General features: G+C 39.1%; 1 protein-coding gene and 3 long non-coding RNA genes across 4 annotated transcripts in view; 2 read left to right on the top strand and 2 right to left on the bottom strand.

The window, feature by feature from the left end:
- The window catches only part of cntn4 (contactin 4), a 167,582-nt gene that overhangs the window by 59,416 nt on the left and 81,473 nt on the right, over positions 1-26,693 (bottom strand). The window contains exons 6-7 of the mRNA XM_032514281.1: positions 4,701-4,904; positions 789-891 (exon numbers count right to left, since the gene is read on the bottom strand). Of these exons, the coding sequence (XP_032370172.1) occupies positions 789-891; positions 4,701-4,904 (307 nt within the window). The remainder of the gene's footprint in view (positions 1-788; positions 892-4,700; positions 4,905-26,693) is intronic.
- Positions 8,729-11,550, top strand: LOC116688319 (uncharacterized). Its single transcript, XR_004331756.1, has 3 exons — positions 8,729-8,958; positions 9,958-10,163; positions 11,402-11,550. It is a non-coding gene; the product is annotated as an uncharacterized LOC116688319 (long non-coding RNA).
- LOC116688318 (uncharacterized) lies at positions 12,505-14,222 on the top strand. The gene is made up of 3 exons (XR_004331755.1): positions 12,505-12,694; positions 12,997-13,064; positions 14,160-14,222. It is a non-coding gene; the product is annotated as an uncharacterized LOC116688318 (long non-coding RNA).
- On the bottom strand, positions 18,167-19,012 carry LOC116688317 (uncharacterized). Its single transcript, XR_004331754.1, has 3 exons — positions 18,989-19,012; positions 18,629-18,796; positions 18,167-18,293 (listed from the first exon to the last, which is right to left on the bottom strand). It is a non-coding gene; the product is annotated as an uncharacterized LOC116688317 (long non-coding RNA).

Below are 26,693 nucleotides of genomic sequence, written 5' to 3'. Positions count from 1 at the left end.
TTAGACCAGGTTTTTGTTGGTCAATACCGCGATCACTTTCCGCTGCCTCAAGATAGCAATACGCCAAGAATTTACCTGAACAAACCTCCCTATAGGAGCAGCACACCCATGGGCGCAAAGATGGCTGCAGGTGCATTTGCTATTTAAACGACATGGGCGCTGGACGGGAAATTAACAACTGCGTCGGTCTTATATAGCAAAGACATTTGAGTCTGCACCGGGTGCAAGATAGGGCCCATAGTGTCTTAAATATTTGAATTGAATGTCTCAATTGGCCCCTAATCTGCAATATTAAGGACAGGGTACTCACATTAACCTTAAAATACTTAAAAGCCTTAATATTTAATGCAAGAGCAGGCTGATGAGTAGAGGATTTAGGGCTTTACTTTGATTTTTTAGGGATCAAATCCATCTTTTTTACACCAAAAATGTATTCCATGAACATTCCTCCATGATATTCATGATATTCCTGTACAACTCACGAGTTATATTTCCTGGTGAATGTAACTGCACGAATTCCTCCATAGAACTGTTAGAACAGTAATCTAACTTTAGGCATGTTACCTACAGTGGTTCTGTACTCAGTACATTGTGTAACAAAACCTGGCATTTTAGTAGAAGATTTTTACAACTTGTGCCCTCTTACTCCTTAGATGTGCAGCTTCATGTGAAACACATGAGGATTGCAGCAAATTTGTGAAACACATAAAAAAAATCTTCCAGCAGCCTTCTGGTAATATTGGTCTTATGCAAGTGAGCATGCTGGGCCTGACTAAGAGTTGGCTTACTTTCCCAGAGCAAAGCATTCCAGCTTTACAGTGGATCCTTTGGCAACATGAACAACCTCTGGAAACTGAACTTCAATCTTTGGCTCATATTCACCCATCACACCTGAAAGAGGAATGCAAATAAGCGTTAGTGCAAACAAAAAAGAAGAAAGAGTTGTATTTGTGATTTGAAACTCGAGCTAAACAACTCAGGCAAAGACAACTAAATAAAAGACTAGCTGTGGCCTTTGCTTTTGCTACAAAGCTACTGAAAACCTTTTTCAAGTACAGCCATCTTTTTTTTTTTCTTTTTTTTTTACTATAAGCTGAAATGTTTTTCAACTTCCAACGCTGTGCGATCTGAGCAGCAGAAAGTCACTCTGCTCTCAGCTGTCACAGAATGCTCTCCCGTTGAAAATAATGAGAAAAGAAGCCGGAAGCTCTCCGGTGGACATGTAACACACTGATATTGAATGAAAAAACAACAACTTTGAGACGGTTTGAGTTTTTACATCCAGATGAGTTTTATCTTATTGTAGTGCTAACAGCTATGAACCAGAAAATGGGCCCAAAAATTCCCCCTGGATACCGCCACTGTGTCCGCAAAGCATCCCATTCACCGTCGGTGAAGCAGCTCTGGTGGATTATAATATTGCTACTGTGCACGCTAAAAATAGCTCGGAATAAAGGAGAAGACGGGAATGTAGGCTCTCTGGTCCTCTAGCTTTAATCAACACTGGAGTGTCTAAAAACATAAGCATATTTTTGTATTCCCCTTAAATAACACTTATGGAAATTATATCAATTAATTTGTAATAGCTGTACTTTTCTTTCTCCAAGCTGTCCCAATTCTGAGTGCACACAGCGTGGTATTTTAAACCCATCCCATCCACCAGTGTAACAGCAGGTTCTCCCCATTGCTGTAATTCAGGGCTGGGTTGCACAAATAGCTTCAGAGATGGAGGAAACAGGCCAATTTCATCTTGTTGATTTGGTGAGGCATGTGTTATCACGATGGCTCCTGAGTGACTGTGAAAGCTAATTCAGATCCTTATCACAACTGTCTCATACAGGAATGTAACCACAGCACTATCACCCATTTTAAGCAGACAGGTGGAAGTGGACGGGTAATTGTCTCATAACATAACCTTTTGTAGGGGACACCTGTTTAATGTGCCAGCCTGCACCCTCACTGCCTGAGCCCCCCTGACTGAAGGTGTAATGAAAAAGGAAAGGAAGGAAGTAGGTCGGCAAAATGCTCAGGAATTGCTCCACAAGCTATTTGCGATTATGTCTTTAATTTAACAAACAGTGAGGTAAGAAATTTCAGATTTATTCCCAATTTAAATATATGATATGGCTCTATGTGAATGAATGTTGTCAACTCAATTGGCAGTTCTTTAAACTGCATTTGGAATAACAAGAACATGTAGTAAACCTAATAATAATAATCTTATGTCAGATTCCTAGGCTATAATTCAAATGTTGTCAGTTTTTTTTTTTTTTTTTTTACAAAATTAGCCTCTGGTTACCAATGTTGTAAACATAGTCCTATTTTATTACAGCATAACTACACAAGAGCATTTAAGAGTTAGGAAAATATGTGACTGTAGGCACAATGTTTTGTAATATTTTGCATTATTTTTTGCAAAAACCATTATTATCACACTAGTGGTAAGCAGATGTTTCTGTGTGTGTCCAATATGAAACAACATAACTCCTCTAGTGAAATATCCACAAATCATTAAACACACATAACAACATAATAGCAAGACCTAGCACTGCTGTTAAATAAGAAGTAGTGCTCACTCTTGGTAGTATTTTTTGTTGTTGCACCAGATCAGCTGTAATTAATTGGACAAAAAAAGAGACTAAAACCCACAGAAATATAAAACAAGACATTTGTTATAAAAATAACATTAAGCATAATTTCTTGTGCTGCATTACAATAAATATGATAAGGAACGTTCTCCTAGGACAGAAGCCTACAATTAGATTACTTGCTGGCAGTGACCTTTCCTCCGGAGTGCCTTGATAAGGCCAGCCTTAAGCATCAGAGCTTCATGTTAAAGGACATGCTAAAAGTAGCAGAGAAAGAGATAATTAACCTTTACATTTCATTTGTATTCTTTAAAACCACTAACCTACTTTCAGGTACTGACATTGCAAGATTGTCTTTTTGTTTATCACTACCAGGTGGAGCAAACCAAATTTTCAGCACTGATGTAGAAAATCAACCATTAGATCCCAGCACAGAATGGAGGAGCTGTATATTTTTTAGTACTAGTAAAAAGTGAGAAAACACTGAAGGAAAACAAAATCCAAAGACATGATGACAGGGGCTAGAGGTTAATGTATATGCATGGTGAGCCATTGTGTGATTATCAACATAACACACAGAGACTAATCGGGAATGCCTTTGTTGAGTGTAGTATTTTTTGTAATTCCACGTCTTATTGTATGCTCATTTAAAAAATATACATCAAAAAACATACACATGAAATATTACAAATTCATATTTTTTGAGAAATTAAGTCAAACTGAACAACCTGTTCTCATGAACCATTTGTTCAAAAAGCTATGCAAAGTTAAAAACGTTAAGCACTGTAATTTGTAAACATTCCATGTTTGCATTGGCGGCCGCTGTATAAGAACGCTGCTGGCCGTGTAGGGAGGTGGTCACGGTGGATGGGGGGGGGGTGTTAACGTACAGGACTTTCAAATCAGAGAGCGGAGTTTGCTTCCTGGGGAAAATGAAAGCCTTTCACCCAGGAAATGTGTGTACCTTAGGAGTGTTTTAATCCAAACCACAATCTTTTTCCTAATCTTAACTAGTTGTTTTGGTGCCTAATCTTAACTTTCGTCACAGCAAGACAAGTCATATTTTGTGGACTAAATTTAACCCCGACCGGCAGCTCGCAGTGCTTTGTACCGGGCTCAAAGTCACCTGTTTTCGGGTAACTGAACTACCAACTACCGCTGACACAACAGACGTCTGTAGCCGGTCTCACAAAGCTCTGTAGCGGCTTAAACAACTAGCAACTGCCGCTCGGCATCATGGAGCTCGTGACCACATGGCGTCAGAGACCACCCGGCAGTCTCCTAATTTTGTAGGATAGCATACGTTTTTATGTGCATACATTTTTGTGGGATATCATACTGACCCGTTCATGAGAATGCGTTGAACTGAAAACTTCATAGTCATCATAGGAGTAAACATTATTTTATACCTCCAGAGGGTATAACTATAGCCCAGTAACAGTGCTGAGTTTTTGAACTGGCTATATCAAAGGCAGTAGAGGGGTATCACAAATCTCCCTGTAACCAAATGTGGAGGAGCAGCTGTGGCTCAGGAGGTGGAGTAGTCATCCACTAATCACAAAGTTGGCAGGTCGATCCCTGCAGTCTTCATTTCGAAATGCCTTTGGGTAAGATCCTGAACCCCAAATTCCTCCCAATGTGAATGTTTATCGCGCCTGGTGGCACCTTGCATGGTAACTTCTGCCACCAGTGTGTACAAATGTGTGTGTGAATGGTTGAATGCTGGTTTCTGTTGTAAAGTGCTTTAAGTGGTCACCAAGACGACAAAAGTGCTATATATATGCAGTCCCTTTTACAAACAAACGGAGAATCGGCTGTGTGCAAATACAGACTAAATATATACTGCAACTTTCCATCATTGGAAAAGGGAAATCATCTGGAAAACCATGGATTTAATTAGGCCAACTCAGTACAATTAAGAGGCAACATTTGCATCAAAATCAATGTCCCAATGACAGGACACTGTAATTAGCAGATCCTACCGAAAAACAATGTGATATGCGGCCCAATTAACCAGAACACACTTCTAGCCAGCACTCTAATGTGCTGTGTTTGTTAATGTTTTCATTTTAGTGGGTTAATGCAGTTAGCGTGTTCAAAACCAGGGCTCACCATCACTGCGGAGCACTAGTGGAGTGGGTGGACCCTGGACTCGGGTCTTTGTGACGGTGTTGGTCACCACACAGGTGTAGTTGCCAACATCTGAGGGCTCCACTTTGGCTATGTACAGATTCCCGGTCTCCTGTGAGATGAATCGGCGAGTATCCTGCTTCACAAATGTTGGGTACTCATTAAAGATCCAGGAAAATACGAGATCTGTGGATAAAGAAGAAAAGAAAAACATCACTTTAAATGAGACTTGGAGAAGGTCGTGTGAAACAGGGTGGAGGGAACTGAGATATTTTGCTTGTGGCGATGTTGAAGAATGATACGTTTTAGACTTTAAGAAAAAAAACAAATGATCAGAAAGGAAGTGTGATAAGTTTAAGACCTCCTGAGGGTGGCTAAGAATGGTGATGAAAATTGATGACGGGATCAGTGAGAGGTTGTAAATAAATGTAATTATCTGGAGTCTCTTCAAATGACCATTTTTCATGTGGATGAAGTCTGCATACTCAACTAGGGACTTGGGAGACTCTGGGGTATGTGTTATCTTGATTAATTACAGTTTCCCAGATAGCTAACTACAATACACAACAGAGATGGTTTTTTAACAAAGACCACAACTACAAAAAGCATGGTAACACTTTACAATAAGGTACATACAATTGTTAGAGTCGTTAAGGGACTGAACAAATCATAAAACCACTTGCTTATTGAAGCAAATGAGTACAAATTACCATTTTTGTGTCCCCTTTGATAACATCACAGTTTTTTTGCTAAGGAAATTAGGAATATCAATAGCATTTACAAAAAATGACTAAAGTAACCAATAATATAAACATACTGTAAATAAATTGGGAGCACATTTATATGAATATCTACACGTACTATCATCATATTATTGGCTCCCACTGCTAACCGTTAAAGTGATGTAATGTGTATAGTGTTTTAATGTGATCAATGGCTATAACTAGTTACTTCCATAACTCAGATGACATAATGTCATCCTTGTTAAATTTGACCGGAGTTGTACAGACAAGCTGATAAAATCAAAGTTATGATGCAAAATGGTTGTTTTTTATACATTTTTGGGGAGGGAGAGAGGGTTAACACTTTTGCATTGCACTATATCTGTGTCACATGCTCATCAGGGGCTGACCCCCCCCCCCCCCCCCCCCCCAAGGGTCTGATCCTAGAATCGCTCCTGCTTGTTACTAACAGGAAGTGGGGCATGATATCGGCAAGTACCTGTAAAAATCTATAAAACGTTGTGGAGTTTAAATGTCAACCTTTTCCCGGTGTCACATCATTGTGTAGGAATATTTCCAAATGAACCAAACACACACTTTGATCTTGTGAGATCCATGTACAAAATGATTTCTTTCTGTCTTTCTATCTGGTTCATTAGGCTTCTTGTTGGACATAATGAGATCCTTTTAAGAAAGACAACAAATGTAAAAAAAATGAATGGCCAATTATTGACAATGTAATACATAATACATTAATAATGATATTTAATATTTAATGACTAACTGTTACAGGAGATGAAATTAAGTAATTATTGGACTCCGATAACCTGGTCAATAATCCAATTTAGTATGAACAAGTGTATAGATGAAACAATGCTCAGCAAAATGTGAACAGTGCCGGTTTTTAAGAGCACAAAGTACTTAATATAAAAGGCATAAAACCCACTTCAAATTTCTTTATCATTGTCACAATCACTGATACTGGTGTCATAATTCAACCATAGACATCTCTATCATGCATGTCTCACAGCGATATAGTAAATGTGATGTATAAATAATAGCACAGCAACAATGGCATCTGAGAAAATAGATCTAACCTTATTTTACAATCTGGTGTCCTGCAGATTCAAGAAAAATGCATCATTTTAATAGGCAAATAGAGTATGTGCTCCACTGATGTGAAGCAAGAGAAAGACTATTGTCACGTAATATTTTTCATGATTGCTTCTATTTATCTTTTAGTAGCTGTGTTGAATGAATTGGATACATTAAATCACTAAGCTCTATGGGTTGATTCTGTTCAGATGAGATCTTCTACTGGATGAGTTCTTTAAAGTCAACTAATCAAACCTGAACGTTGTGACATAATCTGCTGCTCTTGAGTTTTGCAGCCAGCCTAAATAACATGCATACACTATTTTCCTGTTCAGCTAGTGGACTAGCAATTAAACAAAACAGTCTTGGAGGAACCTTTCGCCTCACCTAGCTGCTTGGCAATTTATCACAGCATGATCCCAAACGCCTGCTAGCTGAAAGGAGCAGGTACAGTACTCTACAGGAGGCAACGGAGGCAGCCGATCAGGCTCATTTGTGGCTTAGGCTTAAGGTTTGGCCGCTGTGCGTGGGGAGCTGAGCACAAAGTGATGGCATAGCAGAGGTCCGCGGGGACAAGGGACACTTCAAGGCAGGATAAGGCATGTTGTTTGTGTTTGTTTCCTCTCCAGTGCTTTTGGACTATGACTGCACCTGCTCTCATTCTATGTTTAAAACCCAAATGACTACATGGCACAACATGAGCTGCAGTATGCCACAGAGACTGCAAACATAATGAGATGTCCCACACAGCTGGCCAAACCTTCACAAAATCATCCAGGGCATTGATTTTATGGGTTACACAATTCTCCCTGGAATAAAAACAGGACATCTCCAAGACAAAGTGTTGAAGAAATCCAGCTGCCCTGGAAGACAGTATTACAATCACTGCCATGGCAACAAGAAATCTGACTTATTTCATGATGACAGCAGCAGCACATGAACTGAAATTAACAATTTGAGACTTTAAGACTATAGTCTGATGTTGTGCTGATGAAGTCTTTTCAAATATGCAATTAAATAAGCAATGATCTTAATGTTGATGCATTTGTAAAACACAACTTTACTAGAGTCTGTGGCTTCTTATTGGTCCGTCCAAAAAATTGGTCATTTCCAAAACATGATTCATCGTAGAGAGGTTTGCAGAAGTCCCCGAAGAGTTCTTTGTGGTTTCCCGCTAGGTTAAAGATCACTTTGCAAAGGTCACAATGAATAAAGCTGCTTCACTCACAAAAGGAGACTGAGGAGCAGCTTCAAAGGACAGGCACCACTGAATATTCAGAGACTGAGCAAGCCGTGCAAGTCAAACATGCCCGCCTCCTTACACAGTTAAGATCACGCCCAGGCTGAATTGTGATAATGTAACAATAGAGCACAAAGACAAAGATGGTGGGCAGTAACCTCAAAGTAATCTAAAGTAAGTAAAGTAATCTCTATTGTCCTTTATGACAGCCCAGTAAAGTAAAAACTCTCTCAATTTGGGGGCCCTGTAGATGGACACACATACAGTTATGTGTGTACAGTCCAAATGTTACTGTGAGCAGGTAGTTTCATGAATTTAAATAAAATCAATGCATTTTGAATTAAAATATGTATAGATTTATCCATTCAAATGTATTTAGTAAAGGCTAAAGGGGGATTGGCTATAGAGACCAAAACTGTTGTTTTGTACCAGGCTGTAAAATTGGCAATTTTAACATGTGGGTCACAAACACGTTCTCCACTCCCAAGTCGAACATGTGGCGCTTGGTCAGGACCTTGGCGTAACATTTCAACGTAATGGGCACCCCTCGAAGTAATATTTTAACGTGCAGGGAACATAGACTTTAATGGAGCCCCGTCTCGTAAAATATAGACGACAGGGGACCATGACGTTTCAGATCGGGGATGACTGGCCCACAATAGGAATAAAAAAGCATAATAAATGATATGTATATAACATTAAACACATAGAGATGGCAAATACAGCTCCTCCATTTAACAGCCGTTTTTAGTTTAACGTTGCTATAAATAAGGTTTTCGCCAGAAGTTTTGGCGGATATTGCGTCAAACTGACGAGCTATAGGCATATCACTGTCGATAGTCGATAATTAATTTATTTTTGTCTTTGCATAGCTTCATTAAATCTGGTTTAAATGTTTAAATGTTTAAGAAACGCATTTGCCATTATTTCTACGCTGGCATATTTAGTGTTTTCCTATGTGGATAGCGGTGCCGCCCAACTAGACGGAGCGGCATCCTTGGCGTCGCGCACCGCTCGGAATAGCCGCCGAGCGCGGCGCTTTCAGCTTTGACTTCATTGCCGCTGACCTATCAAGGCGCGACCAATGGCTGAGCCAAGAAGCAATGATGACGTCCCTGCGCTGGTCGTGCATCTATGCACTGCGCGCCACTCGACGCACAGATCTGCACGCGTTTTCAACTTGGTAAGTAAAATACAGAAGTACAATTATCCCCACCGCTACCTAGTTAGCTCAATAAGTTGTAGTTCAAACCCTTCAACGTGCAGGCTAGCAGTCTAATGGGACGATGAATGATGTAAAGCGTTAATAAAAATACTAGCTAGCTCCAACAAGTGAAACCTACAGTAACGTTAGCGGTAAGGTAACGTTAGCTGCTGTTAGCAAATCAAGTGTTTCTTTATGCCTAGCTTATTGCCACATATAACCTCATAACGGGTACAATCATGGTCTCACCTAGCACCTAAGCACTAACTTTGAAAAGCCATCCCTAACTTTGATTGAAAATACTCTAACAGCAGATTAACTGTTTTGACTTTACTATTGTGCTATTCCTGAATTGTCTACAGTAAAATGAACTTGATAAAGCCTGATAAGTTTTCCTACTGCTATTGTCTCTCTTATTCCATCTCAACATGTGCTTAATGTAATTAGCCATAACAGTAGATTTACTAAAATATTGGCCAGATGTGTTGGTGAAGTAGTGGCAGAGAAACAGTAAATATGTTGTTTAGACAGTTACAAAATGCAGTTTGTCTAATATTTGTCAGTAAGTTTATAATCACACAGTGTAATAAATCAGTTACTAGTTCATAGTAGGTTTTTACTATGCCTAATTAAGATAATTTTCTCTAAGTTGGCATGGTGGCTTACGGAATTATTTAATTACTTTTTTATAAAGGATAATAATTACAATTCCAGCCACAGATAAATGAATTTTGTTTAAATTAGGCTTTTGCAATTGCTCAAATTGTATCTTATTTGTGTTTCAAATCAACTTTATTCTTTCTGTACTGAAAGGATTTAAATTAGAGGTTTTTCTGAGTAAATGAATAGAGCTGATGTTACTTAATGCTGCCGTGTACTTTTCTGGTTCAGTAAAACCATGAGCTGTTGTTAACAATTAATGCCTTATTTTAATATCACAGTAAAAATAATCCTTATATATTTTATTCTCATTTGCAGAAATGACAAAACCCAAAATGAAACCGTGCCCTTCCTGCCAGGCTCCAAACAGGCTCAACAGAAAAACCTGTTTTGCCTGCCTTTTCTGCTTCCCATATAAGCAGAAGCAAAAAAAACAACAGGCAAAAGTAAAAAATACCAACTGGGCCTCATCAATTAAAAAAAACAAAAATAATGGCAAGATCTTAGATGCTGCCCAGTTGTCGGTAAGTTTTCATAGTTCTCAAATTGTAAGACGTTGGCTTCCAGATAATTATATAATTGTCACAGTCGCCAGATGGGCAGGAAAATATAGGTGGGTTATAGGGGTGTATGATATGCCTACAAAATGTTTATTGATTTACCTTTATAGTGTTAGTTGTTGCAATTCATTTTCACTGAAATATATATATATATTTGATGATTTTTGTTGGGGTCTGTACTAGAGTTGGGCGGTAATACAGTATCCCGTGGGGTCTTAAAAATTGTGATGGTATCAGTTTCAATACTGTCATTAAAAAATGCAATGCACTTATATAGGAGACAAGGATTAAATATTAAATATAATTTATTTAATGCCTAAAAATGCTTATGTGTGATTGTTATCATGTGACAGTGCAGAGGAGAGAGAGGGGGGGAAAGATAGCAAGTGACCTGGTCTGGAAGAAGAACAGGACTTCTGTAGTCTGGCAGCATTTGGGATGCCGCCCTAATGAGAAGGGAGAGGTATTTCAGTATCAGTGTTTGGTTTTCACTTTCTGAATGGTGGAGGCACAAGCCAACAGTTTGGTGATGCCGTCTGACCCTCACGTCTTAATTTTTAGTTAGTCACACTAATAATGTATACCACGGTAAAATAGGGAGGAGGTTTGACATTATCAAAATTTGGATACCACCCAACTCTAGTCTGTACTAAACAAATATAATTATATTATATAAATATATAAATATAATAATATTTGCCAACTTGTTTTCCTAGGCTTCAGTGTAACATGGTATTGCATAATTTCATATGGATATAACATTTTAACTTTAACAAAAAATTGCAGCTCCTAGGATTTGGATATGGCATCTGACCATATTGTAATTAAAATGATGTTTCAGTTAGTTGGGCAACCCTAGGGGGAGATTAAGGCCTGAACACCCAACTGCACAAGGGTCAGCAAATCAGAATGTCTGTTCTGAGTAGCTGTGTATGTCTGTGTGCATGCAGTCAGTGCATAATTGCAAAAGATTTCCTTTGATAAATGAAGATGAACAAAATGATAAACATCCACATTCACATAGACTACATTTACTTGTCAAAAGAAAAAGTGCCGGCATCAGGGCTGCTACGAACCACGATTCTTCAAAGATATTACAGCTCTAGAGATGGTGCTGTTTATTGTGACTAGAACATAAAGTCTGTACCACCATCTCCTGTGATGCTAACCAGAGGATACATATGCCTTTGTTTTTCTTGCAGGTTTTAAAATTGACAGCTCTTGGATACAAGCCAATCCTTTTTCTTGGTCATCAAGACCGCAAGAGCCAGCTAAGTGGTGACATTATACATTTTCTTGAGCCAACAGGGGTTGCTCAAGACATCATAGGAAAGATGAGCAAGCTCTATGAACATCTGCTGGGAAGTAAGTTGTCCTTTGTTTAAGATTAGAAAAAATGGTGCTATGACAAGACAAAGTATACTTTTTCCCCCATAGACATGTGACATTCAACCATATACTATTACTAATATCAACATACATTAACGTGCCTTAGTAAAAACTTTAAGACAGCATATTGCAGCACCACAGTGCCTCACCTTATAGAATGCAAGCATCATGTACTAGGCTAAGTCCTTACTGTACTGGCCAAGGTTAGTTAATCTTGGGGAAAATCTGAATGAGAATACTATTGAGTATGATATTAATTGGTAACCCTTGAACAACCTAAATACGTTAAGATATGCTGCTACATAAGCTGCTAAAAAAACTTTAAGTATTTTATATGTATTTTGTGTTTACTAATATTCTACCCAGTTTAATTAATATTTAACATTTAACAATTGCAGAATTATTTGCTCCTGAAGATGTTGCAGGCTCCGCAACTGCACCCATCCCAGTTGTTCCAGAGGAGAAGTCAGCAGCACCAGATGCAGATGGAGAATATGTTCTACATCTGGTGCCCGTGTCACCTTCTCACCCTTCTCAGCCTCTTGCTCTCTCTTCTGCCTCCTCTCAGCCTCCTGCTCTCTCTTCAGCCTCCTTTCAAGCCTCCGCTTCTCTAGCCTCCTTCAGCTCTCTCTTCAGCCTCCTTTAGCCTCCTGCTCTCTCTTCAGCCTCCTTTCAGCCTCCTGCTCTCTCTTCTGCCTCCTCTCAGCCTTGCTCTCTCTTCTGCCTCCTTCAGCTCTGCTCGCTTTCAGCCTCCTTTCGCCTCCTGCTCTCTCTTCAGCTCTCTTCAGCCTCCTGCTCCTCTCAGCCTCTTCAGCTCCTGTCTTAGCCCCTTCGCCTTGCTCTTTTCTGCCTCCTCTCAGCCTCCTGCTCTCTCTCTGCCTCCTTTCAGCCTCCTGCTCTCTCTTCTGCCTCCTTTCAGCCTCCTGCTCTCTCTTCTGCCTCCTCTCAGCCTCCTGCTCTCTCTTCAGCCTCCTTTCAGCCTCCTGCTCTCTCTTCTGCCTCATCTCAGCCTCCTCCACACACATCGGTCTATGATTCATCTCCCTTTATGCAGCCAGGAGCAGGTGTCACAAGACGACAACAAGCTATTAAACTTAAAATGAAAGGTATTAGCTATAGTAAATAAATTGATATAAAGCTGTCAATGTGCAAAAAGATGAGGTGACCAGAGTCTTACTTGTTATCAGAGGTTAAAGTGGGATTTGGCAAGTGGGGGAACCTTAACATCAAGTGCAGTTTGGAAAAAACATTTGTATTGATTAGTAACTTAAAACATAATTTGATATGTCAATGTAAGCTTGCTACACTTTTGCTATAGTTTTGCTAAATGGGTAGGATCACTGACCTAAAACTAATCAAGTCTAATACAAACCTCATATATTGCTTTGTTTTATTTGTCATTTTTCAGAATGCAGAAAACACCGTCTACAAAAGATATTCCCTTATGAATGCATCGTTGATAGAAGACTTGTTAATGTAAGTACTTTCCCCATTGTTACTTCTGCTCTTTATGCCTTGGTGCAGTCAATAACAACATCAGGAGAAATCTTGCCTCTACCTGCATCCATCTGCATATAAAGGAAGCCACAATATCACAAACACAGATGCTGATGATATTTGGAGCCAGAGCCTGCGCAGATCAGGGTTGAGCTTTAGGACCAAGGTCTTGCATATATACCTGACCAACTCAATCACTAGCAGACCTCATCTGTTATAAGGTGAAACACCCTTTCTGTAGCATTCAAAATTACAGAAACCATCTTTGAGAGAAAATGTATGACTTTGATGTCTTTTATGTGTACTTTGATGTTTGGCCCATGTTCCATCTGCTAACATGAGCTATTTTCATATGAACTCAATGTCCTGGAAATCCAGTACAAACATGGCCCAGAGTTTTACTTGCGCGCGTGTAGCACACAACAGGACATTGTACAGGACACATACATTTCACCCAGTTAATGTCCAGACATTGTAATGTGGGAATGCAGCTATGAAGGGAGTGTGATTTATGAACTATGGACATTTAGTGCTATGTGTTACACACTTCCACCAGAAATGTAATTCTTTACCATATGGACCCCGACTGATAGTGTTTCAGTATACTCGAAACAAAGATGTATACTGTAGCGCATACTTCAATACATTTCAGGAAAATGATTAATAATTTGACATATGGAATTATGCTATAGAAGACAACTGTGCTTTTTCAGAAATGTCCTTAAAAAGTTATTACAACCATTACTTCCTTCTTAACTAATTCTAACTTTTGTCTGTCATTTGTTTTAGGGAAAAGAAGAAGTCAAAATAAAGTGGACACCTTGCTCAACATGGTAGGTCCTTTAAACTAGTGTCTTGGACTGGAAACATGTTTATATAGTGACAATACTGTAGTTACAACATCATTATGAATTTGTACATTTGTTAAAGCATGTTCTCAGAAAGACTTTTGTTGTTTATATTGTGGAATTCTGTACATGTAGCATGAAATTAAGACAGAGGACATGTTCCACGTCACAGCTGAGGTTATTCTTTTAACTTTTATTTTGTGTTTTGTCTTTAATTTACGGACAGTGGCAAAGTGTGGGACGACACCTGGGAGCCAGCCAAAGACTATTCATAGAAGAAGCAGTGTTCCTTGTCCTGTGGAAGCTCCAACTTTGTATAATATCAATCTTGTTTTAAGGAACAGTTTTTATGTGACCTTGACTCAGAACGCATCAATAAAACCATTCAACACTGTTGTAAAACATTGCAAACTGAATTGCATCAAACATAATAATAACTAACGATAAAATCAATAGCTCATTTAAACAAAGCGCACAGGAAATGAAAGAGTACATGTGCTTTGGTTTTGATTATGGTCACTAGACAATTCCTGCATTGACCAGGTAAGTAGATGTAGGTAGAGAATACTAGGCCTTGTCCTGAGAGGAATCTAGCGCACAATATATAAATGCATCACATGCAGAGCAGGGTCAGTGCACAGCAGGTTGGCAGGAATGAACATCTGTAGGGATAGGGCCTTTGGATCAGATGGTAAGACCAGTTATCCTGCAACTCAGTATCACAGCAGTTCTTGAAATGCACACTTAATTAAATATATTGTTTTGTGTACAGAGGCCTGTTTATCTGTTTTTTTTCTTAATATCTGCACGTTTTTTAAACTAATGTATTTCAAGATGAAGCATCTTTTGTGGCAACAGCACGGTTCTTTCTGCCAGTCAGGCTGCAGCAGAGAAGCTGTATACAAATTTGCAATTATTAGTATTTTAGCCCAATAACCAATGTTTCAATCAACATTTATTCACAGGTGCTATTGCCATGGAAGCTGGATTGCTTTGTTGTTAATTGCTATTTTTAAAACGCTACATCTATCAACATTTATTTCGATGTTGTCATGGTATGCATTTCTTAATTTTAATAATAACAATTCAGTCTTATCACCGGTGAAATTATAACGGTATGCTGTAAGACAGAAGCGGAGCAGGGGGCATTAAAAGCCGACATCCCGAATATCAGAGAATTGGACAGCTATCAGCAGGTCTTTAACGCTAGTATGGCTTCAATGTTCACATATTTAATCAGAGGTTTTGTCACTAGCAACAACACGTTTCTCAGTTTTGTTGCAGTAAGTTATGAACCGTAATATATATTTTTTTTAACAATTAGGTAAGTACTTCGGAAGGGACATAGTACGTACCGCTTGATGACTAGAAAATATACTAATACATAATATTCAAAATATTGATGTTTTTGGCTAACGTTGCATTTGAGGATTCGAACAATAAAGATAATAAAATACAGTTTAATGTATTTGTCTCATGCATTGTTTGCTCGGCCGGCCTGCCGGCGGGAATCTGAAATGGAATGAAGCCCATTCACGGCAGACAGCAGAAACACAGGAGCCGAACGAGTCCAGCCACCCAGCCCTAAAGAACTACAAGTACATTGGCTTTATAACATGTTGTAGGGCTATAGTGGGAGTTGTAGTTTTTTAAACATATTGGTATATTTCTCATAAGTAGAAGTTGGCATTGTAGAATTTTGGATGCTATAACAGCTGGTCCTGTGTGTGTAGCCCCTACTATAACAGCTGGTCCTATGTGTGTAGCCCCTACTATAACAGCTGGTCCTATGTGTGTAGCCCCTACTATAACAGCTGGTCCTATGTGTGTAGCCCCTACTATAACAGCTGGTCCTGTGTGTGTAGCCCCTACTATAACAGCTGGTCCTATGTGTGTAGCCCCTACTATAACAGCTGGTCCTGTGTGTGTAGCTCCTTCCATAACAGCTGGTCCTGTGTGTGTGTGTAGTCCCTTCTATAAGTCTTGAAGGAGTTCCCACAGATGCTTTGCACTTGTTGGTCTGCTGCTAGAACTCTGTGTGGTATCATCTGCTCTCTAATCTGAGCTGCTTTTAACTTTTGATTTCTGAGGCTGGTGACTCAGATGAACTTATCCTCAGCAGCAGAGGAGACTCTTGGTCTTTCTTTCCTGGGGCGGTCCTCATGTGAGCCAGTTTCGTTGTAGCACTTGATGGTTTTTGCGACTGCACTTGGGTACACATTCAAAGTTTTTGCAATTTTCCGGACCAACTGCCCTTCATTTCTTAAATTAATGATGGCCACTCGTTTCTCTTCCCTTAGCTGATTGGTTCTGGCCATGATATGAATTGTAACAGTCGTCCAATAGGCTGTTGGCTGTGTATCAAACTGACTTCTGTGCAACACAACTGATGGTCCCAACTCCATTAATAAGGGGGGGACCATTTCAGGGACTACCTCATGAAGCTCATTGAGAGAACAGCAAGGGTTTGCAGCGCTATCAAAAAAGCAAAGGGGGGCTACTTTGAAGAAACTAGAATATAAGACATGTTTTCACTTATTTCCGCTTTTTTATTAAGTACATAATTCCACATGTGTTCATTCATAGTTCTGATACCTTCAGTGACAATCTACAATGGAAATAGTCCTGAAGATAAAGGAAACTCATTGGAGGACAAGGTGTGTTAAAACATTTGGCCTGTACTGTTCTTACAATTAAAAACAACAAAGAAAGTGATATGTAGCCAGACTGAAGCAAATTGCACAGCGGCTCTTTCACTCTCACTACACTGTCAGTGGCTGCTTATTGGATGAACTGCTAGAATGAAAATCACTCACTACTCACTTTAGGCCTGGGTCAAAATGGGCGGGCCCGGACCTATAATGTCATAGTGTCCTGGATGTAACTTTTGATTTGTAATGTAATCTATTCAGAAATAAATAGACTGTTCTATAATTATAATTTATTCAGTGATCTCTTAAACCTCCCATCACCAAGCCATTTCGGCCTGTCACATTGTTACTTACTGTAGAATCATTTGTCACTCTATCTGCACATTTTGCATCTCAAATTCAAAAGCACAGTTATGGCCATTGTTAGAAGAAGGAAGAGCGCCTCAATCTCTTTTCAGCAGTATAACAAAGTTATAATGGCATAAAACATTAAAAAAGTCAAAACTTAAGTTACGTTTCGTTCATAATTTATTAAAAAAACATCATGCAAAACATTTCCATAAGGGAACACATTCATATACAATACAGGGAAAAAATGAGTTTTGCCTGTACATTCAAAAATAATTATTTACATGTTTAAAACATTACAACAGTGGTGGAATGTAACTAAGTAAATTTACTCCAGTACTGTACTTCACTCGAGATGTTGAGGAACTTGTACTTTATGAGTCTTTTCTTTTTATGTCACTTTCTACTTCTACTCCGCGACATTTCAGAGAAAATATGTTACTTTTTACTCCACTACGTTAGTGTAGTCCAACTGACCCCAAATTGGCCCTAACATTTTGTTTATTTCATTTATAAAATAACAATGTGCAATGTGGTTGTACATCAGTAGCCAACATTAATTATGTCCACCTTCCATTTAGCACAGATTTTGTTTTATTCCTTTACTCCGTGTTTGTTGGCCTACCATTTTCGTTTCCCTTTACTTGTAAAAGAGTATTTTTACAGTGTGGCATTAGTACTTTTAATGAAATAAAGGATATGTATACTTCCACCACTGTTTAACACTAGGCTATGCTTAGTCTTTGTGCTGTGATTTGTAGTCTTAGATTGTTGGCGGTATTTGGGGTAGGTTTAAGATAAAATGTAATCAAATCAGGTGCAATGACATTGTAGTAGTATTTTAGTATTTTTGAAGAGTATTTACATAGCGTCAACATCGGAGTCGGAACTTTCCGAGCTAAAGTCAAATTCATCTGAACTATCTGTAGTGCAAAAAAACTGATTGTCATTTTCTGGGTTAGACAGGACATGCAGGTAGACTTTTCTTGCACGCCTTTGCAGCTCTTTCATTTGCCTCAGCCTTCTGCGGATGAGGCAAGTGACACCCTTCTTCGCATTCTCTGTGAGATGTCCTTAAAAAGGGACAAAATGTGTCACTATACAGGTAAGCAACAAGTCAAAAAAAATTAAACATGACTTTATGAAACGTGATACAAACATTTCAAATAGATGTTCACATTTACCTTGTTGGGTGTTTTCACTCTGATGGAAAGACCACTCAGACAAGAATCTGGCATGGGACTTCAGAGAATCCCAGTGCTGCTTGATCTCTTTGACAAGGATCTTCTTCTCCTCTTGAAGCCTTCGAACTGCCATGACCCTATCAAAGACTTCCTTTTTTGTGCTGAAATCAACAGCGCCTGTAACACATACGTGTGTAGATGAGAATGACCACTGCACAAACAATGTAGTTTCAGAGATCATTTCTCTCCCTCACATGCACTACTGTGGTGCCTGTAGAAAAAAATGCTTTCTCGCTTGCAGGCACACAGCTTCCAGAGTCAAACACCATTTTGGAGAGGTTAATGTCTTTTAATGAAATCTTTAACATTTCACATCCAAATAACTTGACATAGCAATAACCCACCTCGTTATTGGGATGAGTTGGTTGTTGAGAAAGGCAAAGAACAGACACAGACAGTGATTCCTTACTTTATAGATACTATAGCACGAACAGAATACATATTATGCGTACCTTCTTGTGTTATTTGCCAAGGCCAGGGATGTTCTGTGTCCAGAATATGATCCATGCAAACTGCTTGCTCGGGTGTTACAAGGCTGTTGTACTTGGCTAGCATGGTCTGCAAAGTGGTCTTTTCTTGCCTTATTTTCCGTCTAATTCTGTGTCGACATTTGTTGCTGTCTGTGAAACGAAAAATAAAAAACACTATCTGTTAATTACATAATGTAAATTACGTTGTTGGAATTACAGCAAATTCACTATCAATATTAAAGTTCATTGTAATGTGGAGAATATACTTGAATCAACAATCAACACTATCGTTTAGAACTTTATGGACTTATGGAAACATTTCAGACTTAAATGTTAAAATACCATTTGTTTTGTAGAGGCGTTGAGACTTGTTTTATACTTGATGGAGGGCCTCAATCTTCTGACACAAAGCCTGTGTCGTGTCTGTGGGTTTGTTCTCCTAACAAAAGTGAATAACACAGCACCAAATAAAAAGATTAAATCTTTATGTCAGACAATGTTTAGAATTATCTCACCATCTGCCCCGTCTTTCACATCTTGCACAAATTCCTCCATGTTTTTTCTTGCAGTTGAAGCTGGCTTTCAGAGTTTCCAGGTCCCCAACTGGACATTTAGAGCTCTAGAAGTCTAAAATTATAGGTATATAATCTGTACAGATATATCACAGAAACTTGAGCCATGACAATGTTTTACACACTTTAATCTACTTAGGTATCTTTGGGAAAGGATTTGCCAGGTTGAAACTTCTGTGGTTCATCTCATGGAGAGGAGTGTAGCTGTCATGTGCGCCTAAGGCACAGATGATTTGGTCTTGCTTAGAATTTTTAATTAAATGTATTTTCTATAAATAAAGGTACAACTTATATGGTGTAACGCCTTTGAATGTGCTTGTAGTGCCGCATGAGGGAGAGAGACGCATTACACTGTCTACTCTCTCCCCTAATGCGAAACAGGACCCACCATTCTTGGAGGGTCACCTCCATCCTACCTGGAGATTACGAAAACCAATCGAATACCCCTATGAGGCATCAAAACAAACAAATTCAAAACATTCAGCAGTCCCAAAAGCCCCCTTGAATTCAACTAAAGGCTAATCAAAATCAAACTGACACAATATGCAGAAAAAAAAAAAAACATCTGTACATACACAAACACAGAAATACTACTGTGTACTGTGGTATATAATTGTTATTCTTACATTTGGGGATTTTATGTCTTGTATAAGAATATTGTGCACTACACCAACCTCACATTTGAAGTCATGGGCTTTAGCATGCAAAACCGACAGGAAGGGCTCATGTTTTGAAGAGATGGAGCTCTGGACAGTCCAAACAACTCTCTGTAGGTAGGGCCAGTATTACATGCAACACCATACAGAAGAAGGTTATGTCGTGCTTGGGCGCAAGCTGGGTCTGTAAGAATGAACATGGGGTATGCATATATTTCACCCTAAACATATTAAGGCAGACAGCAAGACACCGTGCCTGCAAACTGCCAGCTCCAGTCCTTCCTCATCCACCTTACTCCTAGATCTGCAGGAAGTCTCTCGGGCTGCCAACCACTCCCCACCACAAATGCCTTTTCCAGTGACCTACATTGTAGAATATCATAATTGACAAATGATCTTGTCAACAGTCATTGTAGAGAACAATTCTAAATAATATTTTGTGGGCAAGAAACAAATTAGCATTAATGGCTTTTTTTTTAAATTCAAGTATACAGGTAGATATCACAATACATGACAATATTGATAGACTATGACTTATTATGTCATTGACTTTAAATATTCAGATAGAAGTGCAATTACATGTTTGGTTTTGGTGTGTACTTGGTCCACAAATCTGGTCACATCTTCATCATTAGCAATGAAGACACCATCAAAGATCGGCCGCTCCTCTGATCTAAAAAACAACAACAGAGTTAACATTTTAGGATATAGTGTAGTAAAAGGTTGTACAATACATAAATGTCAATTTTACCGGTCATTAATACACATGTGCTAATAAGTAAATACCGTGCTGTACTCTTGAAACGATAAAGCTTGCGGTTTCCGTCAACCGAGACGGCAAGCATTGCTGGAGTGCAGGCAGGACAGCTAAATTGCTCCTCTTTGCAAATGGCATCAACTTCATATTGAACAGCAGCCCATTCAAAAAAGCTTTTCTGAAAGCTGTCAGATGAGAGCTTTCCAGTCTATTAAAAAAAACAACAGCACAAAACAATTCGAAAAAGAACTTCTAATATCAAAACATAAAAAATGTAGGATGCTGCAGAATAAAGAAAGAAATACTGACACGGCCAAAGCGAACAGTCCGCTTCTCAAGCATTCGTAGAAATGCCTGACAGGACATTCCAGGTGATGCCATCTTCATGCTCTCAAAAGTAAAAAATAAGTCTTCCTCATAAACTGTCGCAAAATTGAGGGTGGCGGGCCAGTAGCCACTTTGTATAAGGTCATCCACTTCTGCAGTCCAAGTAGCCTGGCATCCCTCGCAGCTTAGCTCTGGCATGTTGAGATCATACCGTCCTACAAAGTAACATTTACCTCCACTGTAATGTTATGACTGTCAAACTTAGAATTCCATGTTGTATGCATCATATATAAAGCTTGGTGACTTGGCACTGATGTGCACATTTCTTTAAGATATTACATTATTGTGTCTGTTGAATATGAATCTTTTTTTTTAACTGGACAAAAGGAAATCTTTCACATAATTACCATTTATTGTGACCAAAGCAACTGCCTTTCCTTGGATGACCCTCAATGCCTCTGGTGGACAGCGACAGATTTGGACAGGCATCTCAATAGGCAAAAGCCGTACTAAAAAACATTACACAAATGGGTTTGGATAATTCATCTTTAGCGACAATTAGACATACAGAATAAACACTCTCACAAAAAAGTCCATAACTTACCACAGTGTGTAACAGCATTATCCACAACGCAACTGGTTGGAGGCAATGGCTGAAAGAAACCAGCACACATAGCATCCCGGTTGTGAAGGATGTAGGTTTTGTTGTGCCGGCTGATGTCGCATTCAGCGCAGAGGAATGGACATGGTAAGCAGTCTCTGCATCTGACAGCTGCACAGTTGATCCCACATTGACTGCAGATTTTTGTTTCCACGTTCCCCTGTGCCAGCATGCTATTTACAAGGTAAGGTCTCTTTGCCCTCCATCTCTCAAAAAAGAGAGCGTTACGAGTGCTCCAATCCACAGAAGCCAGAGGAGCTCCCTGGTCAACTGCAGCTTCTTGTATCTCATCATCAGAGACACTCAAGGAGTACTGTAGATCTTGCACAAGACATTCTGTTACAATTGTAAAAATTGTAAAAGTACATAAGAATTAAAAAAAAATACAGTTTCACAATGGTTTTGCTCATCGTTTCATTTGCAAAAAAAACAGCCATACAAAAGGAAAATTCTTAATTAAGGGACAATTATACTACCATAAAACTTTCTGGAGACTTTATTTTAACAGTTCATGTTGAATGTTATATAAATTTTACATACCAGCAGAGGTGGTCTTTGAAGCAGTCTCTGAAGCAGAGTTAGGGCCATGATCAGCAGTGTTGCAGGGAGGATTAGGCGTGTGATCACCAGCTGTACAAAAAACTCACATCAACATTGATAACATTAAAAATGTCATCCTTGCACCATGGCTAGTGCCTAGGCTGGTTCACAACTGTTAATTTAGTTGCAAAATCCAACTACTGTTGGTTATCTGCATATCCAACAATATATAGACAATGGCAGCAAACACAAATGCTCGTTGTAAAAGCAAATTCAAAAATAAGTGAGCTATTAACAACTAATAAATAAACCATTTTAAACAAAGCCTTACCAAGGTTGACATCTTGTAAGAGATTATACTGCCCATCCATAACAAGATTTCTAAAAAATATTGTTCCAGCCGGCACAATGAAGCTAACTTTTATCAGCTTATTTTATAGGTTGTACCGTATTAGTATGTAGTAGTAACCTTAATGTAGGCTATCTATTTCAATTAAGATCCGAGGTGCAAACATTTGAACTGAATGTATCCCTTGATATTCAGTTTTAAAGCCTAAACACTTTTGAAAATTCATGAATGAAAAAAAACAATGCTGACCTTTTTCTGACTGATTCCTGCGTGACCTTGGCCTTGCATAGAGACATTCCATCACTGTCTCTCTTTCTCCACTGATTTGACGTGGATGTCCTAGTGGTAGTGTGCCTCTCTTTCTGCAGCTCAGCAAGCAGTTCATCAGCATTTTGGAGGTCATCAGTAAGTTTTTCATCAAGCAGGTAATCGTTCAGATCTGAAAGAAAGGTTTGAACAAACACTTATTGACCTAACTAGGTCGCTGTGGGGATAATTGTGCCTATTTATTTTACTTACCAAGTTGAAAGTGTGTGCAGAGGCGTTGAGTGGAGATGCAAGAGCATTGCGGGGATGTCATCATTAAGAAGTTTGGGTTTTGTCATTTCTGCAAATGAGAATAAAATATATAAGGATTATTTTTACTGTGATATTAAAATAAGGCATTAATTGTTAACAACAGCTCATGGTTTTACTGAACCAGAAAAGTACACGGCAGCATTAAGTAACATCAGCTCTATTCATTTACTCAGAAAAACCTCTAATTTAAATCCTTTCAGTACAGAAAGAATAAAGTTGATTTGAAACACAAATAAGATACAATTTGAGCAATTGCAAAAAGCCTAATTTAAACAAAATGTCATTTATCTGTGGCTGGAATTGTAATTATTATCCTTTATAAAAAAGTAATTAAATAATTCCGTAAGCCACCATGCCAACTTAGAGAAAATTATCTTAATTAGGCATAGTAAAAACTTACTATGAACTAGTAATTGATTTATTACACTGTGTGATTATAAACTTACTGACAAATATTAGACAAACTGCATTTTGTAACTGTCTAAACAACATATTTACTGTTTCTCTGCCACTACTTCACCAACACATCTGGCCAATATTTTAGTAAATCTATGATGGCTAATTACATTAAGCACCATGTTGAGATGGAATAAGAGAGACAATAGCAGTAGGAAAACTTATCAGGCTTATCAAGTTCATTTTACTGTAGACAATTCAGGAATAGCACAATAGTAAAGTCAAAAAAGTTAATCTGCTGTTAGAGTTTCAATCAAAGTTAGGGATGGCTTTTCAAAGTTAGTGCTTAGGTGCTAGGTGAGACCATGATTGTACCGTTATGAGGGTATATGTGGCAATAAGCTAGGCATAAAGAAACACTTGATTTGCTAACAGCAGCTAACGTTACCTTACCGCTAACGTTACTGTAGGTTTCACTTGTTGGAGCTAGCTAGTATTTTTATTAACGCTTTACATCATCCATCGTCCCATTAGACTGCTAGCCTGCACGTTGAAGGGTTTGAACTACAACTTATTGAGCTAACTAGGTAGCGGTGGGGATAATTGTACTTCTGTATTTTACTTACCAAGTTGAAAACGCGTGCAGATCTGTGCGTCGAGTGGCGCGCAGTGCATAGATGCACGACCAGCGCAGGGACGTCATCATTGCTTCTTGGCTCAGCCATTGGTCGCGCCTTGATAGGTCAGCGGCAATGAAGTCAAAGCTGAAAGCGCCGCGCTCGGCGGCTATTCCGAGCGGTGCGCGACGCCAAGGATGCCGCTCCGTCTAGTTGGGCGGCACCGCTATCCACATAGGAAAACACTAAATATGCCAGCGTAGAAATAATGGCAAATGCGTTTCTTAAACATTTAAACATTTAAACCAGATTTAAATGAAGCTATGCAAAGACAAAAATAAATTAATTAATCGACTATCGACAGTGTATAATGCCTATAGCTCGTCAGTTTGACGCAATATCCGCCAAAACTTCTGGCGAAAACCTTATTTATAGAGCAACGTTAAACTAAAAAACGGCTGTTAAAAATGGAGGAGCTGGTATTTTGCCACTCTCTATGTGTTTAAATGTTATATACATATCATTTATTATGCTATTTTTTATTCCTATTGTGGGCCAGTCATCCCCGAGATCTGAAACGTCATGGTCCCCTGTCGTCTATATTTTACGAGGACGGGGCTCCATTAAAGTCTATAGGAGTTCCCTGCACGTTAAAATATTACTTCGAGGGGTGCCCATTACGTTGAAATGTTACGCCAAGGGTTCCTGACCAAGCGTCCACATGTTACGACTTGGGAGTGAGAACGTGTTGGGTCTATGGGGATTGACTCACTTTTGGAGACAGCTCATGTGGCCATTTGCGAAACTGCAGTTTTTGGAACTTCTGCATTGGCTTCCTTTTTCAGCCCCAGGGGTTGCCACTTGGTACATACCTACATCTTTGAAAACTTTGCACCCACAGTTTGTAACACAGGCTTTTTTGTTAAAAAAATATCCCAGATCAAGCCAAATGAATCCTGATCCCATCATCTGGAATTTGTTTTTAAATTAATCTTTACAAAGCTCCTCCAGAGCCGCAGAGGACATTATATGACTGTTTTACAGGCTGAGTAGTGCTCTGCATAAGACTTTAATTTCAGTACGTACTTATCTTTTCTAGTATCTAATTATAACCGTGTACATGTGTCCATTACCTCACTGGTGCCATTATATGTTATGTACAGGGAAATAAACACATACATCTGATGGCTTCATCTAATAAAGACATTCATTAGAGAACGTATTCAGGATGAACGATGCCATTAAAAGCTTCAGTTCAAATCGAGTGTGTACATTTAAGTCTAGTTTGTTGTTGAGGTTTCTCCAGATTTGTAAATATGGCATCATCGAAGTCAACAATGAAAAGGTGTGAATGTGCACTGCATTCCGCTAACAGTTTGGGGTAGATAAACAAAATGCGTCAGATGACAACTGAACAAAGTCACTGCAAAGTGGAGCAATTTTAGTAAATGATTGCAACGTCTTCAGCTGGCAGGCCTCATGTATCTGTTACAGTTAGTGACGTCAGCCAGCAGTTGAAACCAGCCATGTCTTTCTTTTTTTTTTCTTGTAATTTGATTAATTCCTACACAACACAGGCCCTGGCCTGTTTCTCCTGCTCTATGGTGTCACCTTCCACCAAACACCGTTTCTCCTCCTCCTTTCGTTGCCCCAGAGTAAAGCCAGCCACTGGCACTCCCTAGCAGGGTCTGCCCCTACTGCTTAAAGCAATACATATTCATTTTGGCACATAATATACCTATGAAGAACAAAAACAAATCATTTTTTGGGCCAAACAAACACAGCAACCATATGTCAATACAAAAGGATGTGCAGTGTAACGGTTACATCAGGATGCTTTGGCATCATACAGAAACATATTATTAGCATCAACTGCATCATCATTGGAGATTAATAATACATTTAAGAGCACACTGAGCACACTGCACAACAATATGCATTTTTAATCACCCAATTACAAAGCAGTGGGAGGTTTACATGCTACGAATTGCCCAAATTTACAACAAAACGTTCACACTTGTCCTTTCCCGGGCTGAATAATTCTCTGATTACAGGCGCCAGTAGCATGGTATTGCATCTGAAAGAGTGGGATGGGTTGCTGGGTTGTGTCAAACAGAGTAAAACACGCTGATCTGGTAGAACATGAACTACTTTTTTTCTAAAATCCTCCAAGACCCACAGAAAGGAGAGCAGCATTAGAGTGAGCCATAGAGAAGCCAAACAACATGGTCACAGACTCTACATAAAGAAAGTCCCAAAGTCAACTGAGAAAACAAACTCACAATTTGGTACTATTAGAATCTACACATTCACTGAGAGCATCTTTATAAGACTGTTCTTTGCACAGAAACCGACTAACAGAAAAAGAAACTCCAAAAACCCCTCCTACTGTCATCCTGCATTGTGTTACTGAGTGCAGTACTACCATATTTGCTCCGGGCTCCAAGAATCCTCTGTTCCATTGTTTCCTTTACAGGAACAGACAGGATGCACATGCTCTCTGTTCTCAAAGCCTCGGGTGGGAGCGAAAACAGGGACAACACACAGACACACACACAGACACACACACACACACACACATACACACACATAC

Source organism: Etheostoma spectabile, chromosome 4 (assembly GCF_008692095.1).
Source record: "Etheostoma spectabile isolate EspeVRDwgs_2016 chromosome 4, UIUC_Espe_1.0, whole genome shotgun sequence".
Lineage (NCBI taxonomy): Eukaryota > Metazoa > Chordata > Actinopteri > Perciformes > Percidae > Etheostoma > Etheostoma spectabile.
This window is presented reverse-complemented; position numbering and strand designations above follow the sequence as displayed.